This window comes from Rhinopithecus roxellana, chromosome 17 (genome assembly GCF_007565055.1).
Source record: "Rhinopithecus roxellana isolate Shanxi Qingling chromosome 17, ASM756505v1, whole genome shotgun sequence".
Classification (NCBI taxonomy): domain Eukaryota; kingdom Metazoa; phylum Chordata; class Mammalia; order Primates; family Cercopithecidae; genus Rhinopithecus; species Rhinopithecus roxellana.
Genome location: NC_044565.1, coordinates 110993435 through 111012071, shown reverse-complemented (window position 1 = coordinate 111012071; position 18637 = coordinate 110993435). Strand labels below are relative to the sequence as shown.

Below are 18637 nucleotides of genomic sequence, written 5' to 3'. Positions count from 1 at the left end.
CAGTGATACAGACAAGGCACTGGATAAATAACCATTCCTATTAAAAACGCTTCAAACCAAACATAAAAGAACTTCCTCCTCCTGGGAAAGGACATCTAACCTGCACGGCTAACAGCATACTTAATGGTGGAAGACTGACTGCTTCCCCCTGAAGATTATGAACATGACAGAGGTGTCCACTTTTACTACTTTAGCATTGCACTGGAGGTCATAAGCAGTACAATCAGGTAAGCAAAACAGAAGGTATCCAGACTGGAAAAAAACATATTTGCAGACATGACCATCTACGTCAAAAGTCCAATGCAATCTACAGAAAAGCTATTAGAATTATTAAGTCAGTTTAGCACAATTACAGAATACAAGATCAACATAAAATTTACTTCTACATACTAACAATGAACCAGAAACTGAGATTTTTAAAAAATTGCTTATTAATAAACTAGTATCAAAAATATTAAATACTTAGAGATAAATATGACAAAAGATACTTTAAAAATTTTATACTGAAAACTACATTAAAGACCTAAATAAATGGTGAAAATATCCCTGTTCACGTGTCAGAAAACTAAATACTGTTAAGATGTCAGATGTCAGTTCCCCCCACAAAATCATCTATAGATTTAACACAGTCCCAATCAATACCCAGGAAGGATTTGTTGTACAAATTGATAAGCTGATTCTAAAATTCATAATGAAATGTGAAGGATCTTGAATAGGCAAAACTCTGGAACAGAACAAAGTTGGTGAACTGACACTATCTGTTTCAATAAGTATAATACAGCTACAGTCAAGACAGTGTGGTACCGGCATCAACACAGAAAAACAGATGAACAGAACAAGAGACAGACAAGGTACAAGGTACAAAAGTACAAGGCACAAGGTACAAAAGTACAAGGACAATGCAGAAGACAACACTAGAAGAACTGGTTATTTATATGCAAAAAAAAAAAAAAAAAGAATGAACTTGGGTACAAAACTCATGTCATATGTAAAATTAACTCAAAATCAATCACAGAGCTAAATGAAAGACCTACCACTGTAAAACTTCCAGAAAAGAATACAGGTGAAAATCTTTGTGACCTTGAGTTAGGCAGAGATGTCTTAGATACGATACCAAAAACATGATTTACAAAAGAACAAACTGATCAACTAGATTTAATCAATTAAAAACTTCTGCTCTTCAGAAGACTGTTAGGAGATTAAAAACACAAACTCAGACTTGGAAGGAATCCTTGTAAATACTTATCTTCAGAATACTGGTACCCAGAACATACAAAGAACCCTCAAATCTCAACAATAAGAAAACAGCCTAATCAAACACGGGCAAAAGATGTGAAGAGACACTTTGCCAAATGAGATATATGGATGGCAAATAAGCACATGAAAAGATGCTCAACATTATTACTCACCAAAGAAATACAATTAAAATTACAATGAAATGCAGGAATACCTCAGAGATATTGCAGGTTTGGTTCCAGACCACAATAAAACCTACATCACACAATAAAGTCACATAAGTTTTCTTGATTTCCCAGTGCTTACAAAAGTTACATTTACACTACATTATAATCTACTGAGAGCACAATAGCACTGTATCTAAGAAAATACATATCTTAATTTAAAAATACTTTATTGCTAAAAAATCCTAACAATCATCTGAAGCTTCAGCAACTTATAATCTTTTGGCTAGAGGACAGTGTTGCCGCCTCAAGGTTGATCAGGATAATGGTCGTTGAAGGGTGGGGTGGCTGCGGCAATTTCATAAAACAGCAATGGGCCAGGCATGGTGGCTCACGCCTGTAATCCCAGCACTTTGGGAGGCCACGGCAGGCAGATCATGAGGTCAGAAGTTCGAGATCAACCTGGCCAACGTGGTGAAACCCCGTGTCTATTAAAAATACAAAAATTAGCCAGGTATGGTGGGGGGCGCCTGTAATCCCAGCTACTTGGGAGCTCGTGGTAGAATTGCTTGAACCGGGACGTGGAGGTTGCAGTGAGCCGAGATCACGCCACTGCACTCCAGCCTGGGTGACAGAGCAAGACTCTGTCTTGGGAAAATAAATAAATAAATAAATAATAATAATAATAAAAAACAGCAATGAAGTTTGCCGCCCTTTCATGAAAGATTTCTCTGTAGCATGCGATGCTGTTTGACAGCATTTTACCGACAGAAGAACTTTTTTTTTTTTTTTTTGAGATGGAGTCTTGCTCTGTCACCCAGGCTGGAGTGTAATGGTGCGATCTCGGCTCACTGCAACCTCTGCCTCCTACGTTCAAGCGATTCTCCTCCCTCAGCCTCCCGAGTAGCTGGGATTACAGGCACCCGCCACCACACCCGGCTAATTTTTTGTATTTTTAGTAGAGACGGGGTTCCACCGTGTTAGCCAGGATGGTCTTGATCTCCTGACCTTGTGATCCGCCCACCTCGGCCTCCCAAAGTGCTGGGATTACAGGTGTGAGCCACCGCGCCCGGCCAGAAGAACTTCTTTCCAAACTGAAGTCAATCCTCTCCAACCCTGCCACTACTTTATCAACTAAGTTGATAATACTCTGAATCCTTTGCTGCCATTTCAACAAGGTTCACAGCATCTTCACCAGGAGCAGATTTCATCTCAAGAAACCACTTCCTTTCATCTAAAAGAAGTAACTCCTCATTTGTTCAAGTTTTATCATAACACTGCAGCAATTCAGTTACATCTTCAGGACGCCACTCTATTGCCCAGGCTGGAATGCTTCCTGCAGCCTCGACTTCCTGGGCTCTAACAATCCTCCCACCACAGCCTCCTGAGTGGCTGGGACAATAGGTGAGAGCCACCACACCTAGCTTTTTGTAGTTTTTGTAAAGACAGGGTTTTGTCATAGTGCTCAGGAGGTTCTTGAACTCCTGGACTCCATATTCCTTCCGCCTAGGCCTCCTAAAGTGCTAGGATTATAGGTATGAGCCACCACACCCAGCCCAAGCTCCACTTCTAATCCTAGTTCTCTTTCTACTTCCACCGTATCTGCAGTCACTTTCTCTACTGACATCTTGAACTCCTCAAAGTCATTCATGAGGGTTGGAAACAACTTCTTCCAAACTCCTGTTGAGATTCTGACCTCCTCCTATGAATCACAGATATTCTTTTTTTTTTTTTTTTTTGAGGCGGAGTCTCGCTCTGTCGCCCAGACTGGAGTGCAGTGGCCAGATCTCAGCTCACTGCAAGCTCCGCCTCCCGGGTTTACGCCATTCTCTCGCCTCAGCCTCCCGAGTAGCTGGGACTACAGGCGCCCGCCACCTCGCCCGGCTAGTTTTTTTGTATTTTTAGTAGAGACGGGGTTTCACCGTGTTAGCCAGGATGGTCTCGATCTCCTGACCTCGTGATCCGCCCGTCTCGGCCTCCCAAAGTGCTGGGATTATAGGCTTGAGCCACCGCGCCCGGCCAAGTCATAGATATTCTTAATGGCATCTAGAATGGTGAATCCTTTCCAGGAGGTTTTCAATGGACTTTGCCCAGATCCAACTGAGGACTCACTCTCTGTGGCAGCTACAGCCTTAAGAAATGTACTTTTAAAATAAGACATGAAATTACTCCTTGATCCTTGGCTGCAGAATGGACGCTGTGTTAGCAGGCATGAAAACAACGTGCAGCTCCTTGTACATCTCCATTAGTGCTCCTGGGTGACCAGCTGCCTTGTCAACAAGCAGTAATATTTGGAAAGTCTTATTTTTTCTGAGCAGTAGGTCTCAACAGTGGGCTTAAAATATTCAGTAAACCATGTTATAAACAGATGTGTTGTCATTCAGGCTTTGCTGTTCCAGTTATAAAGCACAGGCAGAGTAGATTTAGCATAATTCTTAAGGTCCCTAGAATTTTCAGCATGACACATGAGCACTGGCTTCAACTTAAAAGTCACCAGCTTCACTATTTCCTAACAAGAGAATCAGCCTGTCCTTCGAAGCTTTGAAGCTAGGCACTGACTTCTCCTCTAGCCATGAAAGACCAAGATGGCATCTTGCAAAAGTAGGCTGTTTCATCTACATGGGAAATCTGTTGTTTAGTGTGGCCATGTTTATCCATATCAGCCAGATCTTCTGGATAACGCGCTGCAACTTGTGCATCAGCACTCAACCACTTCACCTTGCACTTTACGTGATGAAGCCTTTCCTTAAGCCTCATGAACCAACTTCTACTGGCTTCCAACTGTTCTTCTGCAGCTTCCTCCCCTCTCAGTCTTTACAGAACCGAAGCGAAGACAGGGCCTTGCTCTGGATTAGACTTTGACTTAATAGAATGCTTATGGCTGGTTTGATCTTCTATCCTGAAGACTAAAGCTTTCTCCTATCAGCAATAAAGCTGTTTTGCTTTCTTATCATTCATCTGTTCACCAGAGTAGCACTTTTAACTTCCTTAAAGAACTCCTCCTCTGCATTCACAACTTGGTTAACTGTCTGCTGCGAGAGGCCTAGCTTTTGGCCTGTCTCAGCTTTGACATGCCATCCTCACTAAGCAACTGTCCTAATTTCAATATTGTTGTCTCAGAGAACAGGGCGGCCTGAGGAGGGGGGAGAATTGGGGGAACAGCCAGTCGGAGCAGTCAGAACACAGGCATTTATCGGTTAAGTCTGCAGTGTCATACGGGTGTGGTTCGTGGGCATCCCAAAACAATTACACAATCACATCAAAAATCACTGATTGCAGATTACTGTAACAGATACAATAGTGAAAAAGCCTGAAATATTATGAGACTTACCAAACTGCGACACAAAAACAGCAAGTGAGCATATGCTATTGGAAAAATGGTGCTAATAGATTTGTGTGAGGCAGGACTGCCACAAACCTTCCATTTGTAAACAGCACATTGGCTGTGGAGGAGGCAAAGTGCAATAAAATAAGAAATGCCTGTACCACTACACACCGGTGAAGATGGCTAAAATGTAAAGGACTGACCATACCAAGCACTGGCAAGCATATGACAGAAATGGAACTCTCATACACGTCTGATGGGAATATAAAATGGTATAGCCGCTTTGGAAAACAGGTTAGCAGTTTCTTAAACATACAACTACCACATGATCCAGACATTCCACTCATAGGTACTTACCTGAGAGAAAATAAAATACATGTGCATACAAAGACTCACACAAGAATGTTCACCAGTCCCTCCCTACACTGCTCTCCACAGTTCTAGACAACCACGTATCTATTTTGTCTCTGTGGACTTGCCTATTCTGGACATTTCATATAAATGGCTTCTATGGTCCTATATGGTCTTTTGGGAGTGGTTCTGTTCACTTACCACAATGTTTTCAAGGTTGACCTGTGTTGTCACGTGCATTCAAAATAATACTTCACTCATTTCTATGGCTGAATAATCTTCCATTTGATCCATTCTTCAAACATTTCCGTTGTTTCTACTTTCTGGCTACTATAAATAACGCTGCTATGAATGTACTGGCGCAAGTTTTTATGTGCAAGTTTTTGTGTTTTCATTTCTTTGGAGTATATACTAAGGAGCAGAACTGTGGGTCACACAGTAACTATGTATTTTCAGGACCTGCCAAACTGTTTTCCAAAGCAGCTACACCATTTCATGTTACCCATAAAGTAACAAGACGTTCCAATGTCTCCGCACCCTTGCCAACATTTATTATCCATCTTTTTGATTGCAGCCATACTAGTGGGTGTGAAATGGTATCTCATTTTGGTTTTCATTTGTATTTCTCTGATAGCTAATGATGTAGAGCATCTTTTCATATGCTTATTGTATATCTTTATTTGGAGAAATGCCTATTCAGATCCCCTGCCCATTTTTTGAGCTGTCTGTTTTTACTGAGGTTTTAAGAGTTCTTTTTACATTCTAGATACATATCCCTTTATCAGATACATGATTTGCGAAAATTATTCTCCCATTCTGTGGGTTGTCTTTTCGCTTTCTTTATAGGGCCTTTTAAAGCACAAAACTTTCAAATTTTGATGTCTACTTTATTTTCTCCCCTTTTGTTGTTTGTGCTTTTGGTGTCGTATCTATCAAGAAAGCTCATCAGAAACTCAATGTCTGTGGTAGGCTGAATAATGACTCCCCAAAATGTTCATGTCCTAATCCCAGGAAGCTACAAATGTTACCTTACATGGCAAAAGGAATTTTGTAGATGTGATTAAATTAAGGATTTTGAGATGGGGAGATTATCCCAGATTAGCCAGATGGGCCGAATATATTAATAACGACACTCAGAGGAACAGAAGGTGATATGAGGATGGGAGCAAGATGGTCGGATTAGGAAAAGGGTGAAGTGATGTCAGAGGCCATGAACCAAGAAATTCAGGAAGCCTCTAGAAGCTAAAGACAAGGAAAAAGATTCTCCCCTGAAGCCTACAGAAAGAGCACAGCCCCAACACCCCTGTTGGAGGCCACACAAATGTTTCTGATTAGGTACATCTGACGTCTGTTAGTAATAATATGAACCTGTGATCAATTAAGCAGCCAACCAATTGTTACCTCCACCTCCTTGCTCTTGTTACCCAATGAATACGAAAGGGCTGTAGAAGCTCAGGAGCTGCCTTTGCTCACTAGAAACAGGGAGCCGTTTTCCTCTTTCCTTCTCTCTTCTTCCCTATGCTAGCCTTTCCTTAAAAATTCCTTTTTCTTTTTTAAATCATTTCTACGTTCATCCCTTCGTTCAGTCTCATAATAACGGTCTCAGACAATAACAGTAACTGCTGTCATGACAGTCTCTAGTAGCAGTGACAGCTACAATGGTGCCCGAATTCCAAAGGGAGGAGGGTACAATGAGGCATGCCCGACCCCCTGTTCCCGTCATGGCCTGAACTAGTTTTCAGGTCTCTTCAGGTCTCTTCAGTTCTCTTCAGGTCCCTTTTTGTCCCTGATAGTCCCTTCAAGTCCCTGTCTAGGCGCCACTAAGGGCTGCACAACCTGTTATTAATTGTCTTGCTCAACTAATTTAACAAAAAGGAGATGTTGGAGGCTACACAAATGTTTCTTATGATTAGACATAACTGAAGCCTGTTAGTAACAATACGAATCTGTGATCAATTAAGCCGCTGGCCAATGGTTACCTCCTCCTCCTCCTCCCTCGTTACCCAATAAATACAAAAGGGCTGTAGAAGCTCAAGGGGGTCTGCCTTTGCTCACTAGAAGCAGGGAGCTCTCTTCTTCTCCCCATTTGCCTTTCCTTCCAACAGTTTCTTTTGTCTTTTTTCATTTCTATGTCCGTCCCTTCGTTCAGTCTTGGAATGATGGTCTCCAGTAGTAACTGCTGTAATGACAGTCTCAAGCAGTAACAGAAGTAAGTCCTGTAATGACAGTCTCAAGCAGTAACAGAAGTAAGTCCTGTAATGACAGTCTCAAGCAGTAACAGAAGTAACTGCTATAATGATGATCTCAAGCAGTAACCTGGCAATCAGCCACACATCCTGACTTTCTGCCCTTTGGAATAAGAGGATAGACTTGTGTTTTAACCCACTCAACTTGTGATAATTTGCTACAGGTACAATAGGAAACTAACACGGAGTTCCAAGGTTTTTACTTGGGGCTAGCCACATGGTACCCCTCTGCCTAACACATACCAAAATTCCAGACTCCCAGAAGAAAAGGAGCTTAACATAAACCACATATACTTAGGTCTATTACTAGAATTTCTATTCTATTCCATTAATTTGTCTATTTATATACCAGTACTTTATTCTAATTATACCAATTACATAATAGTTTAAGAGCAGGTTTTAATAACTGCTTGTGCTAGTCATTCCTCATAACTTTTGTTTTCCAGAATTTTCCCAGTATTTCTACATTTTCATTTTTTCACAGAAAATTTAACAGCAACTTTTCTAACTCCATAAAAAGTTTTGTTGGTATTTTTTAAAAATATCACATTGAGAGCAAACTGATGTCTCAGTCCATTTGTGTTGCTTTAAAGGAATATTGGAGGCTGGGTAATTTATAAAGAAAAGAGGTTTACGTGACTCATGGTTCTGCAGGCTGTACAGGAAGTGTGGTACCAGCATCTGCTTCTGCTGAGGACCTCAGGCTGCTTCCACTCCTACAAGGCAAAGGAGTGTGCAGATCACATGGCGGCAAGGGGGATGGTGACAGGCTCATTTTAATACCAAGTCTCAGGTGAACTCTCTTGGAAATTAAATGTGGGAACTTAGATCCCCCATCCCCCTAGGGAGGGCATTAATGTATTCATGGGGGATTATTAACATATATTATATAGAATATTACTATAATAATTACTATATATTGATATATCAATACTCATGAGGGATTATATAGATATAATAGCTTTTTAAGAAGAGTTCTGGTAAAAAACAAAACCACAATATAAAAATACGCACATTAACTAAAAGGAGCAAATGTGGAAGTATGTGAGTGTAGCCTCGCAGCTGCAGGCAGCCCAAGTCCAATGGGTATCCCTGGACGACTTTACTAGAGGGAAAAGAGACATGGGTATAAATTCACCAAGAGAGTTCAGTGCAGCTGAGTTAAGAGGACTGCTTCTACAGCTTAAGGTAAAAAGGCCATAAAATAACTGCAAGGGATAAAATATAGTACCTATTCCTAGTCACTCTTAAAATTAAAACTCTTTAAAAATACAAGAAATTTAAGAACACCTAACTTCAACCAACTACCCCAATCATATTACACAATGAAACACTTAAGGTATTTTTCTCTTAAAAAAACAAAACAAAACACAGAAACACAAGGATGCCTGCTTTTTCATCACTCTTATTTAACATTGTTCTGAAGCTCTAGCCAACACAAAAATGCATAAAAACTTACTAATATTAGATTCAATAAGTTGTTATTCAATTATGTTGGACTGACAAAAATTATAATTTCATAATTTCATACAGTTTTACCTAATATATATACATAGGAGAAAGACAAAATGGAAAACCCTGTAAAGATGTCAAATTCCAAATTTATCTAACATTTTAATGTAACTGTAACCAAAAAGCAAATAGCAATTTAAAATTTTCTTTACAAAATGATTTGAGGATTCATAGGGAATAAAAACAAGATTGATAAGAAACTGCTTGTTGAAGAATAATCACTTAGGGAGGGGGATGACCTGCCAAGCCAGCTAATGAAATATATAAATAAGCTATATTACCTAAAATAAAGTTAAAACAGAAATGTACAAATACATAGACATATATATGAGAAAAAAAAATACCCAGGGGGGAAAAGAAATAAAGAAATAGATCCCAGTACATAACAGAACTTGAATGAAAGGAAATACTGTATATAATTCAATAAGTGGTGTTAAGGCAATTGACTAATGATTTGAGGGCAGATTCCCTACCTGATGTCAACGGACTGAAGAAATAGAGATTTGCATTTAAAGATGGAAGCATGGACATAAAATATTGGTGAATATATAATCTCTAGAGATTTTAAGGCATGAGAAAAGCAGAAACCATTAAAAAAAAACAAAAAGAGTGACAGAGTTGCCTGACAAGTTTAAAAATAACAGAAAATAAAAAATTCAAATGCAAATAGAAACTCAGGAAAATATTAAATCCTTAAATATTTAAAGCCAAAAGACTAAGTCAAAAAGAAAAATTCCAAATCATTAGTTCAAAAATGCATGTTTTCTTTACAATGACATCAAAAAGAATAAAATACTTAGGAATAAACCTAACCAAGGAAGTGAAAGATTTGTACACTGAAAATTACAAGACACCGCTGAAAAAATTAGACACAAATAAATGGAAAGACATCCCATGTTTATGGGTTAGAATACTGCTAAGGTACCAATACTACCCAATGTGATCTATAGGTTCAACATAATCCCTATCAAAATCCCAAAATCCCAAGGGAAGTAGAAAAGTCTATCCTAAAATTCACACAGAACCTCAAGGGACCTCAAATAGCCAAAATAATCTTGAAAAGGAAGAAGACAGAGTCTCACATTTCCTCATTTCAAAACATATTACAAAGCTATAGTATTCAAAATAGTGTGGTACTGGCATAAAGACAAAGCAACTAAATAGAATATAGTGTCCAGAAATAAACCCTCACATACATAGACAATTAATTTTCATACAAGGACACAAAGACTACTCAGTGAAGAAAGGACAGCCTCTTCAACAAATGGAACTGGAGAAACTGGATATCCACATGCAAAAGAATAGAGTTGCACCCTTTATCTTACACCATAAATAAAAGTTAACTCAAAATGGGTTAAAGACCAAACATTAAGACCCAAAACTATAAAATGCCTAGGAGAAAGCATAGGGAAAAAGTTCATGACACTGGATTTGGCAATGATATCTTGAATATGACACCAAAAGCAAAAGTAACTATATCAAACAAAAACTTTTGTTCAAAGAATATGATCAACAGAGTGAAAAGGCAACCGGCCAAATAGGAGAACATAGTTGCAAATCATCTGATAAGGGGTTAATATCCAGAATATATAAGTAACTCCTATAACAACAACAACAACAACAAAACCTGAATATAACGTGGTCAAAGGACTTGAATAGACATTTCTCCAAAGGAGATATACAAATGCCCAAGAAGGATATGGAAAGATGCTCAATATCATTAATCATTACAAAAATGCAAATCAATACCACAATGAGATAGCACCTCACACCACTATCAAAACAAAAACAAAAACTAACGACTGTTGGCAAAGGCATGGAGAAATTGGAATCCTTGTGCATCATTCATGGGATTGTAAGATTATGCAATCACTATGGAAATGTGGTTGCTTAAGGAATTAAATATAAACTATCACATGATCCAGAAATCTCTCTTCTGGGTAGATATGCAAAACAGTTGAAACCAGGGTCTTGAAGAGATATTTGCATACCTAACTTCACAGCACTAGTCACAAAAGCCAAGAGGTGGGAGCAAGCCTAGTCCACAGACGGATGAATGGATAAACAAAATGTGGTATATCCATACAACAGAATATAATTCAACCTTAAAAAGGAAGGAACTGTCACATCCTACAACATGGATTAACCTTACAGATATTATGCTAAGTAAAACAAGCAGGTCACAAATCCTGCATTATTCTACTTACATGGAGTATCTAAAGTAGTCAAATTCATAAACATAGAAAGTAGAATGGTGGTTACCAGGAGCCTGGGGGTGGGGGTTAAGGGTAGAGAGAGAGCTAGGAAGTCGTTTAATGGGTATAGAGTTCCAGTTTTACATGAAGTTCTGAAGATCTGCTACACAACAATGTGAATATACTTAACATTATTGAACTGTACGTATAAAAATGGTTAAGTAGTTATGTGTTTTTGTTAACCACAAAGTTTCTAGAAAATAAATTAAAACATAGGTTTCATACTCTATCATGACTGACCATTTAAAAGATCCTCTTAAACCTCAAACCTCTACCCTAAAATGGCAGAGTTGTATGCAACAAAATCAATCAGGCAAATGGCAATGGCTTTCTAGAAACCTTCCATCTGTGGTTTTAAAAGTAATTACATGGGAATGAAAAAACAAAAACAAAACAAAAAACAGATTTGGAACTACAGATGAGAACTAATGACCACCTAATTCTAAAATGCCCTAATAAGAACAAAGCACCAGAAATGAACTTCTTCTGGAGCCCTTGGACCGCTAATGGAAGTCTGCGAGAGATTTCTCCCTGCCAAAGCAAATGCTACTACCAGCGTTTGCATTACCTCCAGTTCCTTTTAATCCAGGGCCAGCTTCTGAGAATATTCCACAAGTCTAGACTAACTCATCACACCAATCTGGAGCTAAGCAGTATCTACAGAAGGCAACACTGCTTAATATTTAGCAATACAACCAGGTATCTAAGTCATCAAGAACAAAGAGACAGTAGCTTCCAATACCTGATACTCATTTCCCTGTACTATCCACTCACTGGTTTCCTTTTAAGAACCTTCATGATCCAGAATGGCCTGTGATTACTTAAACTGTTAAGTCAACAGAAAGTGATATGAAAGCTTGTGGTTGGGTTTTTTTTTTTTTTAAGAAAGTACATTTTACTTGAATACTAACACATGGGTTTTGCATGAACTGTCAAGTCTGTTCTTTTTGCAGGTGGTACAATATAACAAAATCGAATTCCTGAAGTGCTCATTTGGGGTTATATAGCTTGGCTCAAGGGACAGATGTCTTAGGATGGAATCCTGGCTCCGCTATATACCAGACCTATCACTCTGGGCTTAACCTCTCTAAGCCTCAGTTTCATGATCTATAGATTAGGGTTTTATGAAAATCTTAAAATCCGTAAGTTATAAAAGTGATGGTTTAGATAAGTGTATACAACTCCTTTTAGTTACAAGGAAAAGCAACATGTGGGGAAGAAAAAACTGGTGTTACTCAATGTCCTATTATAGCAGACTTCCTCGTGACATCTGCATCAGAACTGAGTTTTACCTGTACTTCTGATTCTCAACCTAGGTTCTCAGGTACAAAAAGTCCTATGCACTTTTTCATATACTCTGTAAATATTTTTGTACTGTGTTTTGCACCTGCGTCACAAATACAGCTTAAAACAAAACTCTGTGCATGAAACTATAGTACACTGGCAAAAAATTTTAAAAGGCCTAATAAAGGCTGTCAAACATTACCCTGCCATTTAATTACCAATTAATAAAACATGCGACAAAGAAATTTAAATTGTCAATAGGTTGAAACAATCATTCTTGAAAATTTATTTAAATTTATATTTATATTTACTAAATACATAAACTATAGCTTCTCATTTATAATAAATTAAATCCCTTCCAAAAACCCACTTCACAATGAAATTGTATTACAATGAAAGTTTAGGCAAACTTTCATTCAAAACTGAATGCTTGCTATGTATGTACTACAGATGTTGACAAAGGTTCTGCCCTACAGAAATTCCAGCCTAGGTGGAGAAATGACACCCTTGAAATCATTTAAGTAGCTAAACAAGGCAGTACACAATTAAGTGTCAAAATGAATGATGCATGATTAACAAAGACACCACAAATTCAGAGGGCGCATGCAGGACTGAACAGAAACGGGAAGGTGGTAGGAGGCTGCTGTAGTGCCCCAGGCTGAAGGCAGTGGACAGCTGATCAAAAGAGGATGTAACAGGCACTGATGCCACTTGGTAAAGGGTCAAAACTGAATCCCAATGGGGCAGGCAGAATAATCACAGCATTAATAAAAAACTGAAAACTGGAGGTGGCTCAAGATAATTCTGCCCTGGACACATGCAGTGTGCACCAACGGCTAGACACACACACGGAGGAAGACAACCAACAGGCAATTGGAGAGCACAACCGACAGGAGGGCACAACCAGAACCTAGAAGTACAGAGTCACCAAAACAAGGCCAGATGCTGCTTACAAGAGACAGTGGGGAAAAATTCAGCTGTAGGAAAAGGGCCTCTTGGTCTGGCAAGGTCAATCAGAGCACTTGAGTCACACACAGGCAAGAGAAAGAACACCTAATGTATCAAGCACCTAGCAAAGATTTTAATTTCTTCCAAGAGTAATTTGGCTTATTGCTACTCTGGATGGTAACAATTAGATGAGTTTTACATCTACTCCCAAAGCAATCTTTTTGGCAGATGTGTATGAGGATTCACTGTAAGAATGAGAAAGAGGAGGAAAATGGTTTAAGAGCAAAAGAGTACACACTTTTCAAATTACAAAACTCCAAAGCTCTGTCAGGCCACAGCCTTTAGTAAAAGGAAGCTACAAAAGTTCATGAGTGAAGTACTTATTCAATAATACTCTCTTTACTAGGCCCTAAATTAAAAGGAACCCACTCTACCCCATACAAAGGGTTAACACATCTCACTCTTAAGAAAATCACTTTCAAACATTTTAACATTATCGAGTAATAAGTAGGTTAAAAATAATTTGGTTAAGAAAAAGTAAATACCACTCCTAGTCAATTTGGCTACCCTTAGAAAACTGTTAGATTCTTATCTGTTTTCTTGTGGTCTTTAGTCCTACGCACTTTTTTCATACGCTCTGTAAATACTTCGTACTGTGTTTTGCACCTGCGTCACAAATACAGCTTAAAACAAAACTTTGTGCCTGAAACTACAGTACGCTGGCAAAAAATTTTAAAAGTCCTAATAAAGGCTGTCAAACGTTACCCTGCCATTTAATTGCCAATTAATAAAACAAGCGACAATGAAATTTCAATTGTCATAGATTAAAACACTTATTCTTGAAAATTTATTTGAATTTATATTTACTACATACATAAACTATAGCTTCTCATTTAATAATTGATTTAATAAATTAAATGCCCTCCAAAAACCCACTTCACAATGAAATTACATTACATGATATATGATGCTTTTTTTAAAAAAGGTCTTATTTGCCAGTCACAATGGGCTGCTTTATAATTCAAAATACTAAAATTATACATTTAATATATATACACACATGTATTTTCACTATATATTTTAAAAATATATTTTCACAACTCACACACATTTTTGCTATTCTCACTATGTAGATATTAGCCTCAAGAAAAAATCTTGCCACCAATCTAGAACTAGTTATTTGTAGTGATTATAATAACTTCTACCTCTGGAAACTCTTTCAAAGTCCTTACAAACTTTACATGACAGCCAAAACCTTCTCAAAGGTACCTTTCCTCTGGACTAGTGATAGCACACTCCCATAGCTCAGTTAAGACATACAGGATGCTAAGACAAGCAATGGTCCATGCTTCTGACTCAAAAAATCCAACATCAAGTCCAAACATGAAAAACTACATTAGGTAATTTACTTCTGCAGCTTTTCTTCAGGAGACAATGACTGTTATTGTCTTTTAAAGATTCTGCAGTGAAAGTATACAGGAATGAAGGAAAAATACAAACATACAAAATACCTGCAGAATCATCACTAAAACTGCAGGTAGATCTTATCTTGGAAATTTTAAACTAGTTTATGCTACTTCAACAGACAAAAAATTCCTCCGGGTGTGAATGGACAAACGGAACTCAGCCATCTTCAGAAACCTGCCCAGACTTGCTGAAAAACTCAGCAGTACCTTGTAGGACAAATATTGTATTTGTGCCTCATCAGATGCCAAACTCACAGTGTCACAATCACGTGAGAAAATAAATTGCTTTTCCCTTACTTAGAAACAATACTGGAATATGATCAGTCTTAAAGTAAAAGCCATTTCTGGAGATACCTTCACAGAATATTTGATTAGAACCAGATCTGTTTATGATAGGTAGAGGCCTATGTTCTATATTAGTATCATCCCCATTAATATCTTGGATAACTCTGCACACACACATTGTTCATACAGATAAGCATGCGCCACAAAGATATCTGATTCACCCAGGACCACTGGCAGATTCAACCACTCCTTTAACACGAACTTAACACCCAGGCAAGTATTCTCCTCATCCAATCCTTACACACATCTATGGATATCAGAGAGGTGCACGAACATGTATAAACTATGCAAACGAGAAATTAGCGAATATATTTCAGGCTGACAGTTCTCCAACAAAAGATTTGTTTACTTAACTTTACCCAGAGTAAAGTTTTTATTAGCATATAAAATGGCTGTTGGAAAAATAAGCAGCAGTAGAAGGAAAATACAAACTTAATGCTTTACTAGATTCAACCATTATTTCATTTCCCTGTGTTAAGGGCGCATGAAGACAGTCATCCACTCAAACGCTAAGCGCCAGTGTTTGGCACCGTGCAAGGTAAGCAAAGGAACAGAAAAGCAAAGACACAATGCCCACCGAGGCCTACCTGAAGTCCCACCCAAAAAATGTCCATTAAATTACTGCACTATTTTTGATTCACTGAACACCCACTACATGCCAAAATGCTAGGTGCCACGATCCCACAGAAGAACACTCAACTAACTGCAGATCTGTGGCCAATGATGTATTATGACAACCCCAGGCCTGACTAGTCCTAAAGCGGCAATATTTTATTCTGGAAATAATTTTGCTTCCATCAGTTAATCCTTTCTATAGACGGCAATTCTTTGAATAATTTCCACCAATGTTAACCCAGACTAAGGTTGCTTAGAGAGTTAAATAAGGGAATGTAATGTGGACAAAAATAAAAGAATCAGTATCCTGAAGCACATTTACACTTTACTAACTTAATTTGTATTTGCTTTTACCTTCAATAATAAAAAGTGACTTCAGTCAGAAAGTAGAACGTTAACTCTCAAGTTACCGCAGCAAGAAATTGTTTTCTTATACAAGCAGTTTCATGTGCAATGCTAAACTAACAAGTTTTGCTTAGTTTTTTTTTTTCTTTTTTTAAACTATTCACTTAGTGAATTCTTCATGAAGGCTCTGTGACCATTCACATGTCCCTTGGCTCAAAAAGAGGTAGTGTAGATGAAATTACACCGATTTGGTCTTCAAGATTACAAAATAATTTTTGACCCTGTCCAAGTACCCGTTTTGCAGCAGCACAATACTAATGAGAGTTTTTTAAAATAGGGGCCAGCCCTTAACCGTAAATTAACTGTAAAGGCTTGCAAGCTGGCAACTTCACATTTATTTTTAAAGGCTTCCACATCAAAGACAAAGGCACCGAATTACGTATTTTAAAATAAGAAATGCAAACAGGCTTTCAAAAGCGTACTAAAGAGTTAAATGGAATTGTATTTACGTCTAATAATAACGAGTCATCAATACCGCAAAGAGACATTAAACGAGGAAGCTACAGGATCAAGATTCCCCTCGAAGAAATGTCTGAACAAACTCAAACTGAAATTTTGTAAGCTGTGTCTCGCTATTTTTACCACATTTTAAAGTAAGCTCTGTCTGCACGCAACCAACCGCAACCAAGAAAACAGAAATGTCCTAAAATGTACCTATTAGCCAAAATAAAGCCAAAACATACGCCCCTCCCACCTAGCGGGCCAAGTGGCAAGAACGTACGAGAACTCAGGAAGTTTTGAAATGGCAGTGACAGGAGACGGGGGGAAGGCAGGGGAAGGAATCACGGAGAGCTAGGGCCACTCCAAGCGGCGGGCGCTGCGAGGTCCCGGCTCGGGACGGTACCCGACCGCCCAACTTCGCGCCGGAGCCCCGGCCGCGGCCCTTCCTCCCGGCCCAGCCCGCCCGGCCTCCGCGAGAGCGGGGTGACAGCCCCGCCGCAGGGACGCCGCCGGGGGATACCTACCTTCCTTCTCGGCCCGCGCCGCGGCCACTACAAGGGTCATCACCAGGTGCAGCGCTCCTACGAGGCCGGCTGCCGCGCTCCGCGGGCCCCCGCTACGGCCGGCTGCGGGTTCCAGCCCGGCGCCGGCGGACGTGGAGACGGCGGCGGTGGTGGCTCCGGCTGCTCCTCCTCCCGCCCGCTTCCCCATCCCTGCCGGCCGGGGGCCGCCGCGCTCTAGGTCCGGCGCGGCCCTTCTCGGCGAGGCGGCGGCGGCGGCGCGGAAGCCGTGGTCCGGACTCTGGCCGCGGCGCCGGGGACGACAACGGTTCCGAGCCCAGGGCTCGGGCTCCGGACGTGGGCCTGGGTCCGTGCGTGCGTGTGAGCGAGAGTGTCAGTCACGGTCTTGGCCTGGGCATCGCCTACAAGGAGTCGGAGCGGAGAGGCCGCGGGTCAGGAACGGCGGGCGGCCATACTGGAAACGGGCACGGGCCTCGGGCCCTGAGCGCTGGCCTGCGAGGGGCGGGGCGCGGCTCTGGGCAACGCCCACGTCGTGCCGACACCTGGGCGGTCCGCCGGTCAGCCTGTCCGCCCCGGAGTCCCTGGGCCCCACGTCCCCGTCCCGCTCTCGGAGGCCGGCGGCTTCACAGCCAGAGAGAACCAGGACAGAACAACCCCAGCCCGTAACCGCTGCCCAGTGCAGGAGAAGGAGAGAGGCAGGCCCGGTCCAGCTGCCAGGACTTATGATGGCCGCTTCCGCTTCGCGGAGGCGGTGACGGCGATCACGTGGAGATGGGGCGGCCTCGCCGCGCACCCGCCGCGTAGCGTGGGCGGGGTAGGGGCGGAGTTGCGGGCACTGGGAGGTTTGGCGTCTTCTCCGGCGCCGGGACGATCCTCCGTGCTCTGCGCTACAGTGCTAGAAGCCTTGCGGGGGTCTGAGTGCGCATCCAGACCGCGAGACGAGCGCGGAACGTCCGTTCCAGTGACTCCTCCTGGTGGCACCCCCGCCTCTCGGCCGCTTTGACGTCGAGAATACCTCGGGCGTGACTCAGTTCCTGGTGGTGCTTCCTTGAGGATGGTGGCCCGCTGAACTCATCCTTGGGTCTTCCAAGTCATGGTACCCAGGAGGCGCTCGATGGAGTCCTCTTGCCTTGGCTTGTGCCCGCTTTGGCGCGGAACACCTTGTGTGCAGAAAGCGTCAGTGACGCTGGACGGAGAAGGCAGGGGCAGACAGACTGCTCTTTAGAATATCCAGTAGCCGGCTTCCTCTTTCGAGGAATAATACTTTTTTTCTTTTATTTTTTAATTATTTATTTATTTTTGAGACAGGGTCTGGTTCTGCCGCCCAGGCTGGAGTGCAGTGGTGCGGTCTGGGCTCACTTGCAACCCCTGTCTCCCGGGCTGAAGTGGTTCTCAGTCCTTGGCCTTCGGGGTAGCTGGGACTACAGGCGCCCGCCACCATGCCACGCCAATTTTTCTTTTCTTTTAGGAGACGGTGTCTCACTATGTTGGCCGGGCCGGTCTGGAACTCTTGGGCTCAAGCA

General features: G+C 41.0%; 1 protein-coding gene across 3 annotated transcripts in view; it reads right to left on the bottom strand.

The window, feature by feature from the left end:
• TMEM131 (transmembrane protein 131) overlaps window positions 1-17593 on the bottom strand; it is a 247756-nt gene extending 230163 nt beyond the window's left edge. For 2 of the 3 annotated variants that reach the window (XM_030920868.1, XM_030920869.1), the window contains exon 1: window positions 17118-17582. In XM_030920868.1, coding sequence (XP_030776728.1) covers window positions 17118-17304 — 187 coding nt within the window. In that variant the 5' untranslated portion in view covers window positions 17305-17582. Of the gene's footprint in view, window positions 1-17117 lie in introns of all 3 variants that reach the window. The other variant, XM_030920866.1, reaches the window with a different exon arrangement.
• Window positions 17594-18637: the final 1044 nt, after the last annotated feature.